General features: G+C 36.6%; 1 protein-coding gene, 1 long non-coding RNA gene and 1 pseudogene across 5 annotated transcripts; 2 read left to right on the forward strand and 1 right to left on the reverse strand.

Moving 5' to 3' along the window:
* Nucleotides 1–4,940: 4,940 nt before the first annotated feature.
* Nucleotides 4,941–6,230, reverse strand: LOC137728117 (zinc finger CCCH domain-containing protein 48 pseudogene; annotated as a pseudogene).
* A 5,246-nt stretch (nt 6,231–11,476) lies between these two features.
* On the forward strand, nt 11,477–13,409 carry LOC148693426 (uncharacterized). The gene is made up of 4 exons (XR_015952294.1): nt 11,477–11,612; nt 11,727–11,817; nt 12,343–12,424; nt 13,268–13,409. It is a non-coding gene; the product is annotated as an uncharacterized LOC148693426 (long non-coding RNA).
* Nucleotides 13,410–15,447: 2,038 nt separating this feature from the next.
* LOC137727466 (phosphatidylinositol/phosphatidylcholine transfer protein SFH8) lies at nt 15,448–22,369 on the forward strand. 4 transcript variants are annotated; one of them, XM_068466321.2, is made up of 15 exons: nt 15,448–15,959; nt 16,042–16,115; nt 16,539–16,842; nt 17,794–17,893; nt 17,976–18,242; nt 18,343–18,420; nt 18,533–18,634; nt 18,743–18,792; nt 19,136–19,235; nt 19,348–19,446; nt 19,542–19,655; nt 20,791–20,923; nt 21,260–21,663; nt 21,949–22,023; nt 22,128–22,369. In XM_068466321.2, exons 2-15 carry the CDS (start codon nt 16,082–16,084, stop codon nt 22,149–22,151), a joined length of 1,884 nt encoding a protein of 627 aa, XP_068322422.1. In that variant the 5' UTR covers nt 15,448–15,959; nt 16,042–16,081; the 3' UTR covers nt 22,152–22,369. The 4 variants fall into 4 exon arrangements, with proteins under 4 accessions (XP_068322422.1, XP_068322423.1, XP_088533882.1 ...); XM_068466322.2 differs by having other exon boundaries at nt 15,595–15,959; nt 19,539–19,655; nt 21,272–21,663; XM_088677756.1 differs by having other exon boundaries at nt 15,733–15,959; nt 21,272–21,663.
* The last annotated feature ends 170 nt before the right edge of the window (nt 22,370–22,539 follow it).

Raw genomic sequence — 22,539 nt, forward strand, 5'->3', positions numbered from 1 at the left:
GATGCCCTAGAGCCCATTATTTTGTCAATGACCAGTGATTAATTAGGAAGCTCTGTCTCTGCTATTTCTCAGTGGTCGCAAAATTTGTGTTTATACTATGGGCACTAAGGTAGTGACTAGTGAGGAGACCCACTAAGGTGGTATGCGAGTATTTATGAAATATAGCTAAACATTAGCCTTTAATTTCAAAAATGTCAGTTTTTATAAAAATCTTTTAATTTCAAAAATGTCTATTTAAATGATATTTTGAATATATTTGAAAGTTTTTATAAAAACTGACATTATTGAAATTGGAGACTAATATTTTACTATATTTGATAAATACTCATAATTATGCATTTTTCTATAGACTACTTTACTAATGGTGGGAATTAAACTATTTTTTTATTTAATTTCATTATTTTAAACGTTTGAAAATGTTGGAATATGGTTTCTTAAATAAAATTATTGTTCCAGACTAAGCCCACAAAATTGTAATATTATTGGGTACTGCAAAATAAACAGGAGCATCGTTTACCAAAAAATAAAAAAATACAAAGGAGCATCACACCAACTATTGGTATCCGACAAAGAGAGAAACTATTTATCCATCTAGTGTTGTTTCTTTTCGTTATGTCCTATTGTGCCCAGGAAATCCTTTAATCATATCCGTTCATCGTATGTTATGCGATAAAAAAATATTATAAATTTTTTTATTTAAAATTGAATATAAATAATACCTGATAAAAACTGACCGCACAATATACGATGAACAAATATGATTGAAGGATTCACGTGATCCTCACAAAGAGAATCCTCTCTCCTATTGTGCACATAATCAAAGTACATAAATTTCAATTGAAAATTCCCACAATACACTCCACTGTTAGGAACAAACATCCTAGAGGGATCATATACTAAAAGTTAATCCCTACTGAATGTAACTAAGGCCATCTCCAACCGAAGGGTCCAGAGGGCCAGAGAGTCGAAAATAGCCCGAAAATCGTCTCCAACCGAGGGCTAGGCTAGAGGACTGTGGAATCTGAGAGGGCCTCACGAAATCAGAGAGGGCTAGAGGGCTGGAGGGCTGGCTGCAGGGCTGGCCAAAAAAACTAGAAATCTTGTCGGATAGGAATGCTTTGATTATTATTATTTTTTTTACTGTTTTATTATTATTTTTTATTTAAAATTTTTTTCCTATAACTTCTACTTTTCATATTTTTTTTTAGATTCTATTTTTTCCCTATAACTTTTATTTTACAAAATTTGTTTCATTTTTTTTTTAATTCCATTTTTTTCCTATAACTTTTATTTTACAAAATTTGTTTCATATTTTTTTTTTAAATTCCATTTTTTCCTATAACTTCTATTTCACAAAATTTGTTTGATTTTATTTTAAATTCTATTTTTTTCTATAACTTCTATTTCACAAAATTTGTTTCATATTTGTTTTTAATTCTATTTTTTTCCTATAACTTCCTAAGCCATTATACAACATTAAATTAAATTAAGTAACATGAAACAACATTAAATAACATTAACCAACATAAAAATTATACTACATAAAAAAAACATTTAACAACATGAAACTTAAACAACATTTAAGTTGTAGTTTTTAAATAATAAATTATGTTTGGCTCTATGGCCCTCGGTTGGAGACGGTTTTTTGTGATAGGGCTAAAACGAGCCTTCTGGCCCTTTGACCCTTGGTTGGAGACGGAAGCAAACATGGCATTGTACTGTTTATTAAAATATTAATATCTTGGAGAATCTTTGAGGGCCAGAGGGCTACGTTTTAGGCCATCTCCAACCGGGGGCTGGTCAAAGGGCTCGTTTTAGCCCTCTGGCCCTCCAAGATTCTCCAAGATATTAATATTTTAATGAACAGTACATGGTCATATTTGCCTCCGTCTCCAACTGAAGGTCAGAGGGCCAGAGGGCTCGTTTTAGCCCTACCACAAAAAACCGTCTCCAACCGAGGGCCAAATATAATTTATTATTTAAAAACTACAACTTAAATGTTGTCACATCCCGGTCCGGGGGGACCACTTCTCAGGCCCGCTCCACCACCGTAACACGATATCGTCCTCTTTGGGCTTACCATTCCCTCACAGTTTTGTTTTGGGAACTCACGAGCAACTTCCCAGTGGGTCACCCATCATGGGATTGCTTTAGCCTCCTTCTCGCTTAACTTCGGAGTTCCTACGGAACCCGAAGCCAGTGAGCTTCCAAAAGGCCTCGTGCTAGGTAGGGATGAGAATATACATATAATGATCACTCCTTTAGGCGATGTGGGATATCACAATCCACCCCCTTAGGGGCCCGACGTCCTCGTCGGCACACACGCGACTAGGGTTAGGCTTTGATACCAAATTGTCACATCCCGACCCGGAGCGGATCACTTCCTGGGCCCGCTCCACCATCGTAGCACGATATTTTCCTCTTTGGGCTTACCATTCCCTCACGGTTTGTTTTTGGAAACTCATGAGCAACTTCCCAGTGGGTCACCCATCATGGGATTGCTCTAGCCTGCTTCTCGCTTAACTTCGGAGTTCCTACGGAACTCGAAGCCAGTGAGCTCCCAAAAGGCCTTGTGCTAGGTAGGGATGAGAATATACATATAAGGATCACTCCCCTGGGCGATGTGGGATATCACAAATGTTGTTTAAGTTTCATGTTGCTAAATGTTTTTTTTTTTTTTTTTATGTTGGTTAATGTTATTAATATTGCTTAATGTTGTTTCATGTTACTTAATTTAATTTAATGTTGTACAATGGCTTAGGAGGTTATAGAAAAAAATAGAATTAAAAAAAATATGAAACAAATTTTGTGAAATAGAAGTTATAGGAAAAAAAAAATAGAATTTAAAATAAAATGAAACAAATTTTGTGTAATAGAAGTTATAGGAAAAAATGAAATTTAAAAAAAAATATATGAAAAAAATTTGTAAAATAAAAGTTATAGGGAAAAAAATAAAATTTAAAAAAAATATATGAAAAATAGAAGTTATAGGAAAATTTTTGTAAATAAAAAATAATAATAAAACTATGACATCCCACATCGCCCAGGAAGTGATCCTTAAATGTATATTTCCATCCCTACCTAGCACGAGGCTTTTTGGGAGCTCACTGGCTTCGGGTTCTGTAGGAACTCCGAAGTTAAGCGAGAAGGGGGCTAGAGCAATCCCATGATGGGTGACCCACTGGGAAGTTGCTCATGAGTCCTCAAAAACAAAACCGTGAGGGAATGGTAAGCCCAAAGCGGACAATATCGTGCTACGATGGTGGAGCGGGTCCGGGAAGTGATCCGCCCCGGGCCGGGATGTGACAATTGGTATTAGAGCCTAACCCTGGTCGCGAGTGTGCCGACGAGGACATCGGGCCCCTAAGGGGGGTGGATTGTGACATCCCACATCGCCCAGGGGAGTGATCCTTATATGTATATTCTCATCTCTATCTAGCACGAGGCCTTTTGGGAGCTCACTGACTTCGGGTTCCATAGGAACTCCGAAGTTAAGCGAGAAGGGGGCTAGAGCAATCCCATGATGGGTGACCCATTGAGAAGTTGCTCGTGAGTTCCCAAAAACAAAACCGTGAGGGAATGGTAAGCCCAAAGCGGACAATATCGTGCTACGGTGGTGGAGCGGGCCCGGGAAGTGATCCGCCCTAGGCCGGGATGTGACAAAAACTGTTAAAAAAAATATTCAAAGAATTCCTGTCAGTTATAACCGACAGGAACACATTTGTATTATTTAGTATAAATGTATTACTGTCGATTATAATGTCATCTCTAACCGATGGCTGACCAGAGGGCTCATTTTAGCCCTCTGACCCTCCAAGATTCTCCAAGATATTAATATTTTAATGAATAGTACAGGGTTGTATTTGCCTCCGTCTCCAACCGAGGGCCATATGGCTCATTTTAGCCTTGTCACAAAAAACCATCTCCAATCGAGGCCCAAATGGCCATAGGGCCAAACATAATTTATTATTTAAAAACTACAACTTAAATGTTGTTTAAGTTTCATGTTGTTAAATGTTTTTTTTTTTTATGTTGTATAATTTTTATGTTGGTTAATGCTATTAATATTGTTTAATGTTGTTTCATGTTACTTAATTTAATTTAATGTTGTATAATGGCTTAGGAGGTTATAGAGAAAAATAGAATTAAAAAAAAATATGAAACAAATTTTGTGAATAGAAGTTATAGGAAAAAAAAATAGAATTTAAAAAAAAATCAAACAAATTTTGTGAAATAGAAGTTATAGGAAAAAATGAAATTTAAAAAAAATGAAACAAATTTGTAAAATAAAAGTTATAGGAAAAAAATAGAATTTAAAAAAAAATATGAAAAATAGAAGTTATAGGAAAATTTTTGTAAATAAAAAAAGATAATAAAACTGTTAAAAAAAATATTCAAAGAATTCCTGTCGGTTATAACCGACAGGAATACATTTGTATTATTTAGTATAAATGTTTATATTAGTAATACAATGTATTCCTGTCGGTTATAACTGACAGGAAATCCAACATAAGCAAAAAAAAAAAAATGGCCAGCCCTTCAGCCCTCTAGCCCTCTCTGATTCCGTAGGACTCTCTCAGATTCCAGAGCCCTCTAGCCTAGCCCTCGGTTGGAGACGGTTTTCGGGCTATTTTCGACCCTCTAGCCCTCTGGACCATTCGGTTGGAGATGACCTAACCGACAGGAAATCCAACATAAGCAAAAAAAAATGGCCAGCCCTCCAGCCCTCTAGCCCTTTCCGATTCCGTGGGGCCCTCTCAGATTCCAGAGCCTTCTGGCCTAGCCCTCGGTTGGAGACGGTTTTCGAGCTATTTTCGGACCTCTGGCCCTTTGGACCCTTCGGTTGGAGATGACCTTAGCCCTCTGACCAGCCATCGGTTGGAGATGGCCTAATTGGACTAACTATTTGACTCTCAAAACTTAGATACAAATTTATACCGTTAATCTGCTTTCTTGCATGACGCCCACCATAGCAATGGCTCATGGCAACTAACTTTGAAGCCAGCGTCGTTTGTCCACTTCCAAGCAGAGAGGAGACCAGCTGCATCCGCTGTGAAGAATAGTCCTCCAGGACCTACCTCAACCGTCCTAACATCTTTGTTTCGCAAACAATCTGCCTCTTTCGGTAAATGAAGGCAATTTGTATAGCCGAACAGAATTATCACTGCAAGAGCAAAGCAAGATAGGCTCGACTTCTGAGTCTGTCATTCCAGAGAGAGCAAGAAAACCACGCTCTGCACTGTGAGTGTAGATAACTTGCAAGTTGACTTCTTTAGTAGCAGCCCAAACCTTTATCGCGCAGTCCAATGAGCATGATATTAAATACAGGTCCCAGCAGATAAGAGACATCACAACATCAGAGTGCTCGTTGAGTGTCATGACACATTGTAAGGTTTCAAGTTCCCACACCCTGATTGTGTGGCCGACAGAACCCTAGGAAAGCCGGTTGCCTCCGACAATTAAACATACAACAGCACGAGTATGGCCTTTCAGAGTTGCAGCAGGACGAAATGGATTAGTTTCAGAACCACCTTTCCATACTAATATAGCACCATCCTGTGTGCCGGCAAAGAGCATTTCATTGCCAACCACCATAGCATGTACTTGGCCAGTAGCTGCATCCAGGTTGAATTCAACATTCGTTTGAATGTTCCAAACCTTAACAACATTTGGTGCACCAACAAAAACCCAGGGGCCCTCTGTTATTAAGCAATCTGCTTCACCACCAAGATTAATCACACTGCCACACTGACCAGTATGGCAGTCCCAAACTCTGACTGCTCCACCTTGACTGGCTGCATAAAGCTTGTTATGTCCTTCAGGATGTGCAATACCAGTGACGGCCGTCTTGTGCCCTTGGAGCCTTGACAACCTGGAGAACCCCTCACCACGAAACCACTTATGCAAATACAGGCATCGGTCGCCTTTCACACAATTTCCATCTACCCAGAACTTGCAGACTCTTTCTACAGATTTCTGAATAGCATTACTTTTCTGAGCAGCATTGCCTTTCTGAGTAGAACTGCACGGATTTCCATTTCCAGTGGCAGTTCCCTCCTTTGTCCACACAAGACCCCTAGGCTTTGAAATGTGAGGTTTCATGGCTGAAGGCGATGCATCCGGGTGCGAGAACCTAACGAAATTCTTAGTGCATCTTCCAGCAGTCCAAGAGGGCAAACAGTTTTACAATGTCATCCTACTGGCCGAGCATACGGTGAGTATTTATCAAAAATAGCCAAATATTAGCTCTTAATTTCAAAAATGTTAATTTTTATACAAATTTTCCAATATGTTCAAAATATCACTTAAATAGACACAAGTACCTTTATACGATTATTCTGTATTCTATCATGTTAACATTATTGTTATCCGAAAGGCAGTGGATTTATGGGTCTATCATTGAACCGTCTTTTTTTGTTTCAATCGTAGCTTGGAAAATTATTATTATTATTTGGAAAATTATGATTTATATTATATTCTCTTACCCAAGTTCACTGATTTTCATATGACAATTATAAATTTATTGTACGGTTTGTGACCACTTTAAAAGCCTTCAATTTTGCGACATCGTTGGATTTTGATAGAAATTGAAAGTTTATGACTGACAATTTATTACTTCTTTCTTATAAATGTCTCTCTTTATTTCCCATAAGGGTCATTGTAGATTTAAGTACATCTAAAAATTAAAAATGATCATAGGTTTGATTCTCACAAAGAATGTCAAAATCTTTTGTTTAAAAAGAAAAGGTTAAAAACGATCAATTGATAATCAACCATGACCAATTGTTATAAATCCGTATTTTTATTCTGACAGTATGTTTCAACGAATAAAAGTAAATAAATAACTTGAAATCATTGAAAAGAATATTAAAAGAAATTGTGAAAAATGCTACCAAAATCTGGCAACAGTTTGCCCAAATGACCTAATTAAAATAAAGACAGCTAGTTAATAAGAACGAATGATAAGAAATTAAAAATAAACCCTTAATTTTTATTTCTTTTTTGTCAAACGATAGATTTTATTAGATTAAATGTTATATTAGTTAATGACGGGTTTGAATTCATGCCGTCATGGAAGAACTTAACACCTTTCCACCACTGTAATATAGTCCGTCCGACTACACCCACCATCACCCAATGAGAAGAATCAAATAAAAATAAAATATAATCCTTTTACTTTGTCCACCTTACAAGTCATTCGAACGGAGAGGTTTATGTGGAGATGGCCAGGCCACCAACTAATTAATTCAAGTAAATTAGAATTAATATTGTAGATTCTCTGTGTTTTTATTCGTCTATTTTATTATATTTTTCTTTTCTTAAAAACTTTTTTATTTTATTTTATCAAATGATAGATTTTGTTAGATTAACCATAATGAAATTTGAACTCATTCCATCATACAAAGACTTAACACCTTTTAACTACTGTGGTATGTAAAGGGCCACTTCCTTTCCTTAAAAACTTGTTGAAGATATAAACATTTCATCCAAGTGCACGAGTCCTCACTTAACGTAACCTACTTTAAAACAAGTCAATTTAATTTTGAGAAATTTTATTTGAACCCATATAACCTTTTTCTACACCCAACTTACTCTTTACACCCATATTATTTTTAATTAAAGAATTAGTATCTCTTTAAACCCAAATTTACTACCTAAACTATCCTCCCAAACTCAATTCAAAATGTAAATTTATCTTTACACCCATTTAGAAAATAAATCTCAAATTAAATAATTTGGTGAAGTTTCTATTGTTTATGGGAATGAAAGCTTTTTGGAATTCGACTTCTGTGGACAAGTTGAATAATTCGGCGAAGTTTTTACTTGTTTATAAATCTTCCATATACCTAACTCCTCAATTTCTTGTTTTTTTGAATATCTTTATCCCCGTGATTTTATTTGCATTAGTGCCTTCGTTAATGTAGTACAACAATACGCCCATAGTTGATATAGTACAACACAATGGCGTGTAAGAATTAATGGAATTGCTTGAGCAGCAGAAGATACTTCAAAGGTTGTGTTTTCGAATAAACTGGGTCTGCGTAAGAAAGAGGGACTTGTTCCCATAAATTTTCAAAGAAACTTCACTTTTGCGGCAAAAGATATGTCATATTACATTATGTCTTCTCTCAGAAACATATATAAGATTAGACTACCAAAACCTGATGCTAATATGAACCGAATCCACTGAAGTTTATGAACCAAAAACCTATCTTCCAAACTCTAAAAAAAATTGAAATCAAATGTAAACAAAATTTGCATAAATTGCTTCATACCTTAGTTTGAGGATCTAAAACTTGAAAATCATTATCCATCGATAAAAAGAACTTGTTTTTTTCTATAAGAACTCTTAGGGTTTTAGTTGAAATGAACGTAGGATAAATAAAGAATGATGGTAGAGATTAATTATTAAGTGTGAGTTTATTGATAAATTGTAGTTTCATTGTTAATTTTATCTTGGGACTTGATGGTAATTATGTAACAAGGTAAAAATGACAATTAACATTTAAAATTTAAATTGAGTGTAAAAAGAGGCTATAGGGGTTTAAATAAAATTTCCCTTTAATTTATCCAAAGTGAAATCACTATGGTACATACTAATATGGCTTTTCAGCCAAAATAGCCCACGAGATTTGCATAACTCATCACTTTGGTCTCTAAGATTTGAAATCAATAGAAGTGGTTACTGAGTTTATTCATCATCAATCATTTTGGTATTCCATGAATAATTATATTTAATAAGGACTAAGTTAACAAAAATACCCTCATTTTAATAAACAATAGGCCAAATGATTTGACAAAATTTGAGGGTATTTTTGTCCTTTTAGCCTAATTTAATGGAGATTCTTCATGGAATGATCAAAATGATTGATGTTGAACAAACTTGGACTAGTTCTATTGATTTCAGATGTCAGAGACCAAAGTGATGAGTTATGCAAATCTCAATGACTATTTTGGCTAAAAAGCCTACTAATATTAATCTTCTTGCATGTGGTCTAATATCCTAGCGGATATGGTACTAGGTTTGTACTCATGCGTCTCGTGTTCACAACTCTCTCCTAAATTATTGTACTAATTTCGAACTCTCCACCTTATCCAAATAATAGCAAATTTCTTTTTTATAAAAAATATACTAGTATTAATCTTCTTCTTTTATTTATTTTTAATTCCATACAGGAAGCGGACAACATGTGGAGCCTAAGCATATAGACAAGATGTTGGATTTTCTTTAGATTCTTGTAACAATGTGCTTTTTACCTTTTTAAATTGTCTTGGTAGATAAGACGTTTATGTTTGATCTATGTTTTGGGATCAAACCCATTTCCCTAATTGAAAATATATGTAATAATTACAATACAAAAAATGTATTTTCGCTTATGATATAATTTTTTTTAAAAAAAAAGAAAAAGATATACAGATAGCATTTTAAGTACTATGGCCAAACCAAAAGTTTAGGACATGTTTGGTATCCTACTAAAAAACTTGAATTGTTTTTAAAACTAACTTTTAAGAACATTTCTTATAAAACAGTGTTTTTTTTTTTTCAGGTTTCAAAAACTTGTTTGGCATTGAACTTAAAAACTATTTTTTAATCTAAAAATTTGTAAACTTGTTTGGTTTAACTCTTGAAAATAGTGTTTTTTTTTCCCTAAGTATGTATTTGTTTTAAGATATACAAAACATATGAAATTAAACCTTAAACATACCATTTTTATATCCATGTGCTAATACAACACATATATGCTTGATAATCAAATTAAACTTCAAGTCTTAGATAATAAATATTACATTAAAACATTCTAAAAAACCAACAAACTTTGAGACTGATTGTTATTGACGTAATCAAGCCATATTGATTCGGCTATGTGGTCTTTAACATCATTCATAACATTGTCGTCATTCAAATGCATGTTTTCCCCTTCTTGATTCGTCCCCGAGCTTTCTTCATCTAACACATCAACATCATTGTCTTCAAATTGTTGAAACAAAGTATCATTCCTTGATTACATTCTAATGAAATTGTGCACGGCATAAGAAAATGTCTTAAACACCAAAAGACTGATATTCACTTTTACACACTTCCTGCTTAAAAAGAAATTCTTTATCATTTTGTGAAGTATAGATTATTGATGTTAAAATTCAGGCAATTACTAAAGATAATAGACCAATATCCAATCTTTCTGCATAAATATTAAGTTCACTAAATTTGGTGTTACTAGGTCAAAGAAACAACATCCTCTTCTTATGCCAATACATCAAGTTTCTCAATACATTAACTTTAGGTGATGGGGATCAACTACCGAAGGTTATGGACGCTCTATCAGAATTTTAGGGGGCAATTAGGTAACTACTGCAACAATAATATTATAATACATACATGTAAGAAATTCTTTTTCTTTGCAGTTTCCGTTGCATATGTAAACTTGGTGTTCTAAAAATTGAAAGCAATATAGTACATAGCAATAATATGAATGGCGAGGGTAACGATAAAAGGTCAAACCAACACCAGCATTTCCAATGAACAAAACGCAAAGGTATACAATGTTGACTATAGCAGCAAGCATGCAACAACATACTGAAAGCTTACAACTTTGCAGATGGTCATTGTGACTAACAGTAACAGTGACATAACAAGTCCGATACTACAATTCCACATAAGACAAACGGGTGGAGACTATACGAAAGTAGTTTTCTTCAAACCACAAGTGAATATATTTACATTTTGAAAGTTGTTAAAAGTTCAATGCCAACAAAAAAGACCTTTTAACCGAAACAAACAAATAACCCACTAGTGTACCCAAGAATTAACCAATTAAATTACCCAGAAAACCAAGAAAAATCATATCAATACATTTTTTTTAACAAAATTGAAGAGAAAAAAAAAATTGTAGGGCCTCCAAGTAAATTCCAGATAAACCCATAATTATTCCAAGTTCGAGATTTCCATAGCTCGAACCGAAGGTGGCGTGGCGTCTCCTACTCCAAAACTTGATCCTTGATAAATTCAACTTCCTTCTTTGATCTAACAATCGAAAAAATAGGTATATTAGGCATCTTGTCATCTCAATGAAACACCCCTATACGCTATATACCACGTTCATATTAGAAACAGAAACCCAATTTCACACAAATCAATCAGTAAAACCTTCAATAACAATACATGATAATAATTCCCATTTTTACAAATTTTGTAACACTTTCCCCCAATTTTCCCAATAGTTGCCTAATTCTAAAGAAACCCAATAAACCCAGCTGCAATAGATCTCCGAAACCACCAATAAAAACACATAATTGACCAATTATGTGACATCCCGTCCCGGAATTATAGAAAACGTACGTATGAAATTACGATTTTGCCCCTAGTATGTTTTTCGTCACGTTGTGGGGTTATTTTGTGTGTGGTGGCAAGTGGAGGGCCACACACACACACTGACTCACTCTCCATCTCCCTCTATCCCTGTCCCGTGTCTCTCTCTCTCCCTTCTTTCTTCTTCTTCCTTCTGTGAGAGTACGGACACACACCAAGGACCTTCAAACCATCACAGATCGAAGGAACCAACTACACCATTCGACTCGTGAGGTCGAGGCGAGCTCAGCCATACCATTTTCAGGTGAGGAATCCTTGATTTTCACGTCGATTCGTCAATGGCCGATTTGGGTACTGTTCATGCAAAGTTTGTACATTAAGTTTTTGGGTTTTCTGAGCTCGTGGTTGTGTTTGTGAGGTTCCCAGGAGCGTCGGAGAAGCTCGTTGGACGATTTTGGATGTCGGGAAGGCCTGGTTCGAAGTTGGCCGAGCTTGGAGTTTTTGGACAGGTATAATCTCGTGGTTTTAGCCCTTAAAACTTGTTGGGGCATGTTCTACTAGTTTAGGGCTTTAAATTGGTGCAAGAAACGTGGAAAAAGGTGGAAAAACGAGTGAGAAATTGTGAGTTGCAGGTTTTCCGGCGACGGTGCCGGCGACGGCAACGGCGCCGGCGTCGGGGACTGAGTAGAGAAGGAGACGGAATATTCCGTCAGAGTTGACGGAATATTCCTGACGCCGTTAACGGCATCAGTTAGATTTGACGGAATATTCCGTCAGCTTAACGGAATATTCCTGACGGCGTTTGTTGACACCGTCAGTGTGCCTGGCACGTGGCCGCGCGTGGGGGGCGCGTAGGTCCGTGCCTGTGTTGGTGCGTGGGGGCGCGTGCGGGGTCCAAAATTTTTTCTAAAATTATGGTTGTGATCCTGAGGTTGTGTAGAGCACGTGGGTATATTCATTTGTCCATTTTGAGCAATGTATGAGAAGTTATTACGAGAAACGGGTTATGTGCTTTAAAGTTAACGTTTTTATAGTTGTTTCGCATCTAGGTGACACGTACCCAGAGGACGAGCGTGCACACGCGAGACAGGGGGGCTACGACCCTTCTACATACCAGTGAGTGGGCTTTTGTTTTCCGTATATACCTATATACATTTATATTCCCAGAAATTGAATTAAAAAGGGTTATTTGCCTTATGCCATGCACTTTATTATTTATCGTTTATGCATCTTTGCATGCATTATTTGTGGCATACATATACATATGCATATGTCATATATATTTATGTGTGGGTGCTGTGGAGGCATAGGTAAGTGCCAGGTAAGCGTTAATTAACGATTGCATTACATAGTGTTTAGAGTTGCTTAGAGAGCTCATAACCTGCACCCCCGGTGTTAGTGCTCCCGCCCAGAGTAGGGCACAGTCCTTCACGTGTTGTTCATCTCCCGCACCATACGCTCAGCTTGGATCCAAGCTAGGTGCATAGGCCTGTCGTACAGACCACTTTAGGTGGTTCCGACTCGTAGGTGACCCGCGATTATTCGCACAGCCTTCACGTGATCGTAGCACTAGAGCGTATATATGTATTACACCCAGGCCTGTCGTACAGACCACATAGAGTGGTTCCGACTCGTGGGCAGGTTCAGTTGTTGAGTTTGAGATTGAGCTCTATATGCAGCCGTACAGGTCACGTTAGGTGACTCCGGCTGCCAGATGTTATGTTATTGATATGATTCATACCTGAGCACATACATTTCATTACGAGGTTTTGACATGGCATATCTTGAGCATGATTGGCATACCCTTGAGCATGTTGGGCATATCTATACATACGTACATATGGTTATTTTCTGGGAAGTATACAGGTTTTACGGTGAGGGGTTAGAATGTATTTTATGAAATGGTTTTCAAAGAGCTTTGTTTTTGCCCACTCACGCTTTTGTTTTGCGCCCCTCCAGGTTCTAGTTGCTTAGCCGTTGCGGTGGTTTCCCTTGAGAGCTTTCCGGCGTTCTGACAGACACTCCACATTGTAGGGTCGCCTTCGGGCGTACTACTGTTGTCGTTTTATTTGGACTGCTATAGACCTGCTCTGAATTTGTATCGCACTGACTAGCACTTATTCTAGTACTTGTATGCTAGTTTTTTTTTAATTATTCGTACCTTTATATTACTACTTACTAGCTTCCGCACGTGCACATGGCTACGTCACCTTTGAGTGACGGCCAGCACGCTCCGATCTCGGTCGGGGTGTGTCAAATTAACAATCAAACATTCATGCAATTCAACACAAATAGATAATACAGAAAACAACAGAGAGAAAGTAGAGAGATAGAGTTACAGAAAATTAAATCCGAAATTGGAGTCACAATTACGCAAAGCAAAAAGGGTCTCTTCGAATTGGATTGAGGAATTGCAGTCTCAAAGACCCAGAAATTCGAAAAAAAGGATTACATGTTCATCTTTATTTTTGGTCGTTCGTCGTTGGTGAGGCGCAATGCCTGCTCGTGGACTACGCGACGCAGCTCAGACCTCCATCGCGGCACATGATATGAATTCATGAAAGGAAAAAAAATCCCTAAAACTTGACTTTTGTTGTTTTCAAATTATAATGGGCTGTTTTTAAAATTTTTTGAGTCCAGTTTTACAAAATAGGTCTACCAAACAGGTATTTTTTTTATATCTTAAAACTTAAATATTATTTTTGAGTTAAAAACTTTGGACTCAAATCCAATACCAAATGGACCCTTATTAACTCTTTATTTTTCTCTAGTTGGCACTCATATCCTAAATTGTTGAGGCCCGTTCTATACTGAATACTGACAAACAATTATAAATTTTATGAAATCCAATCACTCTTTCCGATAATATTTATATTTATAGAGAAATAATTTGTAAACAATTTATTATTTTCAAAATACTTACCAATATGTAATTAATAAATATCGTATTATATATTGAAAAAAAAAACATATGAAGCTGTTATTTACAAAAAAAACAAAAAAAAAAGCAAGAAAACTATTAGGAAGATAATTGGGCGGGATTTGGATCCTCACCGGATTCCTTTCTTGGGGATCCTAGGGACCAACGAACACAGACCGTTGATAAAAAATCGTGATGTCCTAATTAAATGCTTTTTATATTTTTAAAAGTAAAACATCATCGTTTTGCATGAAAAATAAAAAAAATAAAAAAAATTATAACCGTACGATTTTCAATCAACGGTCTGTATTTGTTGATCCCTAGGAATCCGGCGAGGATCCAAATCCAATTGGGCGTATCACCCAACGGGACTGGCTGCTGTTTCTATTCAACAACAAGGTTCCAACTTTGTTCAAATTTTTGTTGTTTTTTTCTTCTGATGGGATTATTCTCGTGGGACTCGCACCAGATGGGTTTGTGTCATATCATAATTCTCATGGGCCCACGTGAGGTTTTATTCAAAATGTTGATTTACTGTTAGAATGTACCACATATGGTACTTTTCAACTATTTTGCAATTAAAACGTGTCATCTATATGAATATTTTCGTCAATTAACGGGGATGATTAAAATCAAATATGCTTCTCAATAATATTGCCTGAGTAAATATTGTGCCAAAATTAGGGGTTTGTACAACCCTAGTTGGTCAATTCCCTTCATAAGAGTTAAAAAAAAAAATTATTTGAAAAATATTAAAAACTCATTGCAAATGAAAGATATTTTTGTATAATTTCATTTCAATTCTTCAACAATCCTTAAATCAAACCTGAAAATCAACTTATCTCATTCTCTTTATGACCTGACTCCAATGTCGCTAAAAAAAAAGTCTTTTGTCTTTGTACAAATTGACTCCAGCAAGCTTAGGAAGTGAATTGGCAAAAATATCCCTCCACGTGAAGGGCGTGTGACATATTTTAACGGAAACATGGATAGAAAGTAATGTAGGTGGTAGATTCTAATAGTTAAGAGAGTCTAGGTATTAAAAGTTCAAATAGCATTGACGCACATACTTGCAAGTTCATGTGGTACTTGAACAAAATTTCTTTATATAAAAGTTGTTGAGTGGCTTTGATTAAAAAAATTATTGAAAATTTTTAATTAGTTTTTCATAAAAATTACCAAAAAATAACGAAATAGAAGACAAAAAAGAGTGTCAAAATTGTAGGGTTGTTCAATTGTTTTGTTCCTTCCAAGCTTCCAACACAACCACGTGCAAAAGTACAGAGACGAAAACACCATAAATACGAACCTCAACCGGTGACCAAATCATTATTTAATTATCTCCAACCCCGCGACTTCACTCCTCAACCACCGCCGGCACATTCCATCTTCAACGCTCCTTCACCCGCCACGTGTCCCTCTCTGCCACCCCACCACCGGGTCCCACCTCCTTCCGTAGCTCACCAAGTCCAACTATAAGTACAAATCAAACTCCTCTCCCTCTCTCTCTCTTCGCCGTCGCTCATCGGCGATTTTATTTATTTATTTATTTAAGCGAAGCAAAAGGAAGGAAAGAAAGAAAGAATCTTGAGATAATTTCCGTGAATCCGTTACCGACAACACGCTCCAGCTGCAGATCGGCTAACAGGAGCTTTCTCTGACTGATCCAGCATTGCTGACCGTCCGATCGATCTTCCTCCTCCTGATTTCCGACGTTACGAAGCAAAAAAGGTTTCATTCCTCAATTTTCTCGTTCGTGCTCCGAAATTCGCGGTTTCTGGAATTTCTGACGGAAATGCGAGGTTTTTTGCAGTGTCCATTGCGTGGATGCGTGTGAGTAATCGGAGTCGAGAATGTCGGGTCCGCTAGATCGGTTTGCCAGGCCTTGTGAGTCATCCCTCTTCCCTCTCTCTCTATAGTTCTTTATCTCTCTAGATTTTTGTCGGTGCGGCTGTGTTCTTGTTGCTGTTGAATGTGTAAGGGCTTTTTGTGTGGTCTTGAGGGGACTGATTTTGGATGGTTTAGTTTTGTTTGCTGAATTTAGGGTTTCTGTTTGGTTGCTGAGAAAATCAGCCGAACTGAAAAGGAAATCTGAAGAAAGTTTGAATTTTGACTTTCTTTTTCCTCTCATTTGTGTTTTAGTAAATGGGTGCCCATTTCTCAGGTCAAGACATCAAATTTTACAAATTTGTTGTATTATGTTTGTGAATGTTTTGCACAAACCCTATTCTTATACTTGTTCTCAAATGGTTTTACAAATACGGACAATTCCGGCGAGTTTTTTATGTCAATCCTGTTGTTGTGATGCAGGTTTTGAAGGGTTTTATGGTAGTGATGAGAGGAGAGAGCGGAAGTCTGATTTTGAGAATTCCGAGGATGAGCGGAGGACTAGAATTGGGACTTTGAAGAAGAAGGCGATAAATGCATCTACCAAATTCAAACATTCTCTGAAGAAAAAGGGCAGTAGGAGAAAGAGTGATGGCCGAGTCAGCTCTGTTTCCATTGAAGATGTTCGCGATATTGAAGAGCTGCAGGCTGTTGATGCATTTCGACAAGCACTGATTTTGGATGAATTGCTCCCAGAAAAGCATGACGACTATCATATGATGTTGAGGTGCTCAGTTGTTCATCTTGCACCATTATATATAATCATGCGTACGAATACTTCTGGAAGTTCATAATTTGATAGTATATTAGATTTTGACTGCAGTAAACTGTGCCTTTGAGTGATATATTAGTTTTTTGTTAAGATAAATGGACCAATGCTTTAGATTGATTGGGTTTAGTTTTTATTTTCTGGGGAATAATTGGGGAATAGTACGGTACCATGACAAAAGTAGAGGATTAAGTCTCTTCAGTGGTCCTTATTCTACTTTCTGATTCTGCTAGTTGGAACTTTAGCTTGCATGAGCTCACTCAAGTGTTATTTTCCTAATTGAAATAGGTGCTCTTTAAATGTCATTCATCAGATATAAGGTTTTGTAAAAATTCGTTTGGAGGTAATAAACTAGTAGTTTCTTGAAATATGGTTAATAAGTACTGTGAGATGGGGATTCACTGATTTAAACTTGAGAACATGTCCTGAAGATAGGGGAGCGGATCATTGTAGGTACTTTTGCGTTTATCTGATCAGATGGACATATTTCTATGGTATTAGGAGTGTGGGAGAGAGAAGGGGATAACATGTGTTATAGTTATGATTCATATCATATTTCGTCATTGTAGAAAAATGTGCTTGTAAATGAATTGTACCAGAGGCTTCTGTAATATCTGGTATTCTGATTAAGCAAATAATTTATTCTTGTGACTAGCTGGTTCTCAGTTCTTAGTCAGTGTGGATGGTTTATCAAGTAAACATCCTTCGTGGATTGTGATTCCCTTATCTTTATCTTAAGCCCATGCTGCTTGCATGAGCACTTCAAGTGTAATTGGTTGCTGCCATACTTTAAAAATTGTTTATGCAGTCTCACATCTTTGTTTTGTTTAGTTTGATGAAGTTCTGGTAATAATGATTAATATGGTTTCCCATTTTAGACATTAACCTTTAGATGTTACATACTTTCAGGTTTTTGAAAGCAAGGAAGTTTGATGTTGAAAGAGCCAAGCATATGTGGGCTGATATGCTTCAATGGAGAAAGGATTATAGTGCCGACACTATCATGGAGGTAACTGCGGCTGATAAAATTTGTTTGATTATGCATACTTTTTATTTCTCATTTTATTTACCATGATGTTTTTTTCTTTCAGGATTTCGAATTCAAAGAGTTGAATGAAGTTCTACAGCACTACCCTCATGGGCATCATGGTGTGGATAAGGAGGGAAGGCCCATTTACATTGAAAGATTGGGTAAAGTAGACCCCAATAAAGTAATGCAGGTTACGACTATGGATCGTTATGTGAAATACCATGTCCAGGAGTTCGAGAAAAACTTTGCAATAAAATTTCCAGCTTGCACCATTGCTGCAAAGAGGCACATAGAATCAAGCACTACAATTTTAGATGTTCAAGGCGTGGTATGTTACCTGTAATCAACCATTTCTATAATTACTTTTCATATTAAGTACAGTCATAATATTTAATTATTGTATGTTTGTTTGTTTTAATTGTTTCAAGGGATTCAAGAATTTTACAAAGTCTGCACGAGATTTAATTACGCGGTTGCAGAACATTGATAATAACAATTACCCTGAGGTATGCAATCGTATTTGCTTAGAACTTTATGTCATAGCTACTTTTTTATATGGATTGTAAAGTCAATTTTAACACCACCTTTGGACCTTTTATCTGTTCATAACTGGTGCAGACCCTGTGTCAAATGTTCATCATTAATGCTGGTCCTGGATTTAGGCTGCTGTGGAACACTGTGAAGACTTTTCTCGATCCTAGAACAACATCAAAGATTCATGTATGGAGAAATTACTTATTCCTTGTATCAGAACTTTTAACGTTTGGGGTTCACTGGAATGTCATGAATTTACAATATTTCTTTGTTTGATTGTATACAACATTTCAGGTTCTTGGAAACAAATATCAGAACAAATTGCTTGAGGTAATCGATGCCAGGTGAGCAGGCTGCAGTGTATCTGTCATCCGTAATGCTATATTTTTGCAATCTTAACACACATAGAAGTTCAGTATAATGTACTTGCTCCAAATGCAATTTGAATCAAGATTGTTGTTCATGTTGAATCATAGTTGAATGTGTGGTTGTTAATGATAGTCTGGCAATACAACAGTGTAACCTCTCTCTGTAAATATAGATACCCAAAGACATATATATGCATGTATATGTACGTATGTGCATCTAATTTCTATTATTATATTCTATAGTTACAGTTGTCTTTCCTATGTTAAATTTATAATTGCACATCTCTCAATACTTACAAAGATTTTTCCAAGTGTGCAGTGAGTTGCCAGAATTTCTGGGCGGTAACTGTACCTGTGCAGATCAGGGAGGTTGCCTTCGATCTGATAAGGGGCCATGGAAAAACCCTGAGATATTGAAGGTTATATCTTGCCCTCTGGATTTCCTTTCTGCTGCATATTCTTTTTACTTTGATGAGGTATATTGCCATATTTTGGTTACTGAATTGAGCTTGCTTGTGCTCTTTGTTACAGATGGTTCTAAACGGTGAAGCACGACGTGCAAGGCAAGTTGTTAAAGTTCTAAACAGTGAAGGGAAGGTTCTTGCTTATGCTAAGCCACAATATCCAATGGTAAAACTTCTATAGTTTTCAATACTGCACAATAAAAAGTGAGATTATTTTTGCATTAGTTTTTACATTTTATGAGGGGCTTTCTTTTGAAGCAGGTAAAGGGAAGTGATACATCCACTGCTGAGTCAGGATCTGAAGCAGAAGATATTGCGTCCCCAAAAGCTTTGAAGAATTATTCACATCTTCGATTGACTCCTGTTCGTGAAGAGGTAGGTTTAACCTTTTATTATGTAATGTTACTACTATGATTAATTGATTCATTTTTGGAGTCTTAGAATTTATATTGACCAATCATGGAGAAAAAGGAGCTTATTTTGTACAGGTAATTGATATGTCTCTTAAGAGTTGTTGGGAGAAGTTAGGAGAGCATTCTTGTTTGCTTTTTTTGATAGAACAATCTTCTAGATGGGATAGAAGAAATAGAACTTGAGCATTGGCCTTTATACAGTTTAATTTGATATGGAACTCTTACTACATTAGGTTGGTTGTCATCTCTTCCCTCTTAGAGCTTCTGCCATATTTCGGAAGGTTAAATTAACTTGCTAGTGTAAATTATTGCGTGGATTTTCTCATGATAGCTTAATACTTGTAATAGTATTCAAAGGAGAAACTCTAATGTTTAGTGTACTGTGTACGAAAGGAGACTGAGATTATTGACCATTTGCTTCATTGCTCTTTTGCTTTCAATCATTGCAACAAGCTGTATAGGAAAGTTATTTTCTTGTGGGTGATTCCGACTTCCAGCATGTGAAGCACTGTGATGGTGTTTGAAAAAGAATTGTGATTCGGGTGGATGGACAAAATTGACAGTTGTGGAATTCTAGTGTAATAGGAGGTTTGTTAAAAACAAAATATGGGAAGGACGTGTTATGCTTGTGGCTAAATTGTTTTGTTGCACAGTTTCCCTGAATCCTGGGAAATTTCATATTTGTTATTCCTCGGTGTTAATTGGAGATTGTTTTAGCTGCTATGCCGTGTTAGTTGGATGTATTGTTAGCTGTTTGCTAGTTTGATGTTGAAGGTTTTGTTTGGACCTTTGGGGAATTGCTTGTTCACTGGTCTAGCTAGTATATGCTGGCTACCGAACCTTCAATATAATACTAACAAAGAAACAATACAGGTTGCTTGTTCACTGATCTAGCTAGTAGATGCTAACTACTCAACTAAAAAAAGCTACGCTTAAAAAATAGTTTCATTTGCTCTTGAATTGGTTAAGGGCTATTGGATCACCAAGGGCACTGAAGATGTGTAATATTATGTAATCAGCAAGAATCTCTCTCTATTGATGGCTATATTCATTTGTGTCAATTATGTATTCTTTAATGTGCTATAATTAATATGCAGGTTAAAGCCATTGGCAAGGCAAACTGCGCAGGCCATTTCTCTGGTTATGATGAATATGTTCCTATGGTTGACAAAGCCGTTGATACTAATTGGAAAAAGCAAGTGGCCCTCCAGAGAACTCATTCTTCCAAAGGTCAGCATGTCTAGCTTCGTCTTTTCTGCCAAGATATAACATTTCTTAATTTATCCTATTGTTATAGTAGCAACTCAAACTAGTCCACTATGATAAGACTTCACAGCCTCATAATAGTTGAAATTTCATTACATTAATTTACTTTTATACTGATGGTTATATCTTGTGCCGAATTTCAGATGACGTACGCTATATTACTTAAATATTATTTTAGTTTCTGCCTTGTAACACTTGTTACTATATTTGGTTGAACTGTTATTTTCTTGTTTTTCTTTTAATTGTTTTGGTACTTGGCCTTATATAAAACAAGAAAGTGAAATTATCTTTCCCATTCAGGGACACTTCCAGTACCTGACACCCCGAAGAATCCAGAAGGAATCCAAGGTCGGATTTTGGTTGCACTGATGGCCTTCTTCGTGACTTTCCTCACTCTCTTCCGCTCAGTGGCTTCCCAAGTAACTAGGAAGCTTCCTGATGCATTGGTCAATCACGATCGAAATATTCCGGAAAGCACTTCTGATGAAGCAAACAAGGAAGAGGGTCGTCCTCCTTCACCAACAGCACCAATTACAGGGACAGATCTTCTCCCCAACGTACTGAAAAAGCTGGTGGAGCTTGAGGAGAAGGTTGGCATGCTTGAAGCTAAGCCATCCGAGATGCCTTATGAGAAAGAGGAATTGCTGAATGCTGCTGTTTGTCGGGTGGATGCCTTGGAAGCCGAGTTAATTGCTACTAAAAAGGTATAGAAGCTTTATTTGATTTGTGGTAAAATTTCAACTTGTCGATACTATTGCATGAGTGCCCTACTCGATTTGTTATTTATTTTCTTTAAATTTTTTGATGTTTGCATCTGTCCACATGACATATTTAAGGGGATTGCTTGCATTTATTTTGCATCTCATTGTGCATATAGGGCTATTTATGTTAAGGCGCCCATGACGGCATGAGTGCTTCTTGGTTGTCACTTGACTTAGTTTTGGTAATTCAGAATGATGCATGTATTGACGGTGTTTCTTATGGAGCAGGCTCTGCACGAGGCTTTAATGAGGCAAGAAGAGCTTCTGGCCTATATTGACAGGGAAGAAGACGCCAAGCTCCGGGTACGTTAACCATACAGTCTATCTATGAAAATGTATTTCTTCTTTTTCGTTTCCGTGGGTTCGGTTCAAGAGTTTTAAGACGTCTTCTTGCTCCTTGTCATCAGAAAAAGAAGTTTTTTTGCTGGTAGAGGTGGTTGCTGTTGAAGAGAGACAAATATATCAACCGAAATGATGCCCATTCTGTCTACCGAGAACCATACGGAACTGACCGTTGAGTTTATTTTCTTCAAAGAAGTGTGTGCAGTTTTTATTTGCTTAATCCGATAACGTTTCCGGGAAATGTTGGAAATGTTGGGAGTGAGTTAACTAACCACAGATTTTATCATATTATGGCTTATGTTGTGCACGTTTCATCTACAATAGATAGAAAATTAAGCAAGTGCCCTTTTCCACTGGTGAAAAAGAGTTGAGCCCTTACATGACATTGTGGGTTCGAATCCGTCGGTGATTAATCTAACAACTAATCTAATAAAAGCTATCATTTGACACACAAAATAAAAAAGAAAAAAGAAAAAA

Source organism: Pyrus communis, chromosome 10 (assembly GCF_041283825.1).
Source record: "Pyrus communis isolate YQ-2024b chromosome 10, ASM4128382v1, whole genome shotgun sequence".
Lineage (NCBI taxonomy): Eukaryota > Viridiplantae > Streptophyta > Magnoliopsida > Rosales > Rosaceae > Pyrus > Pyrus communis.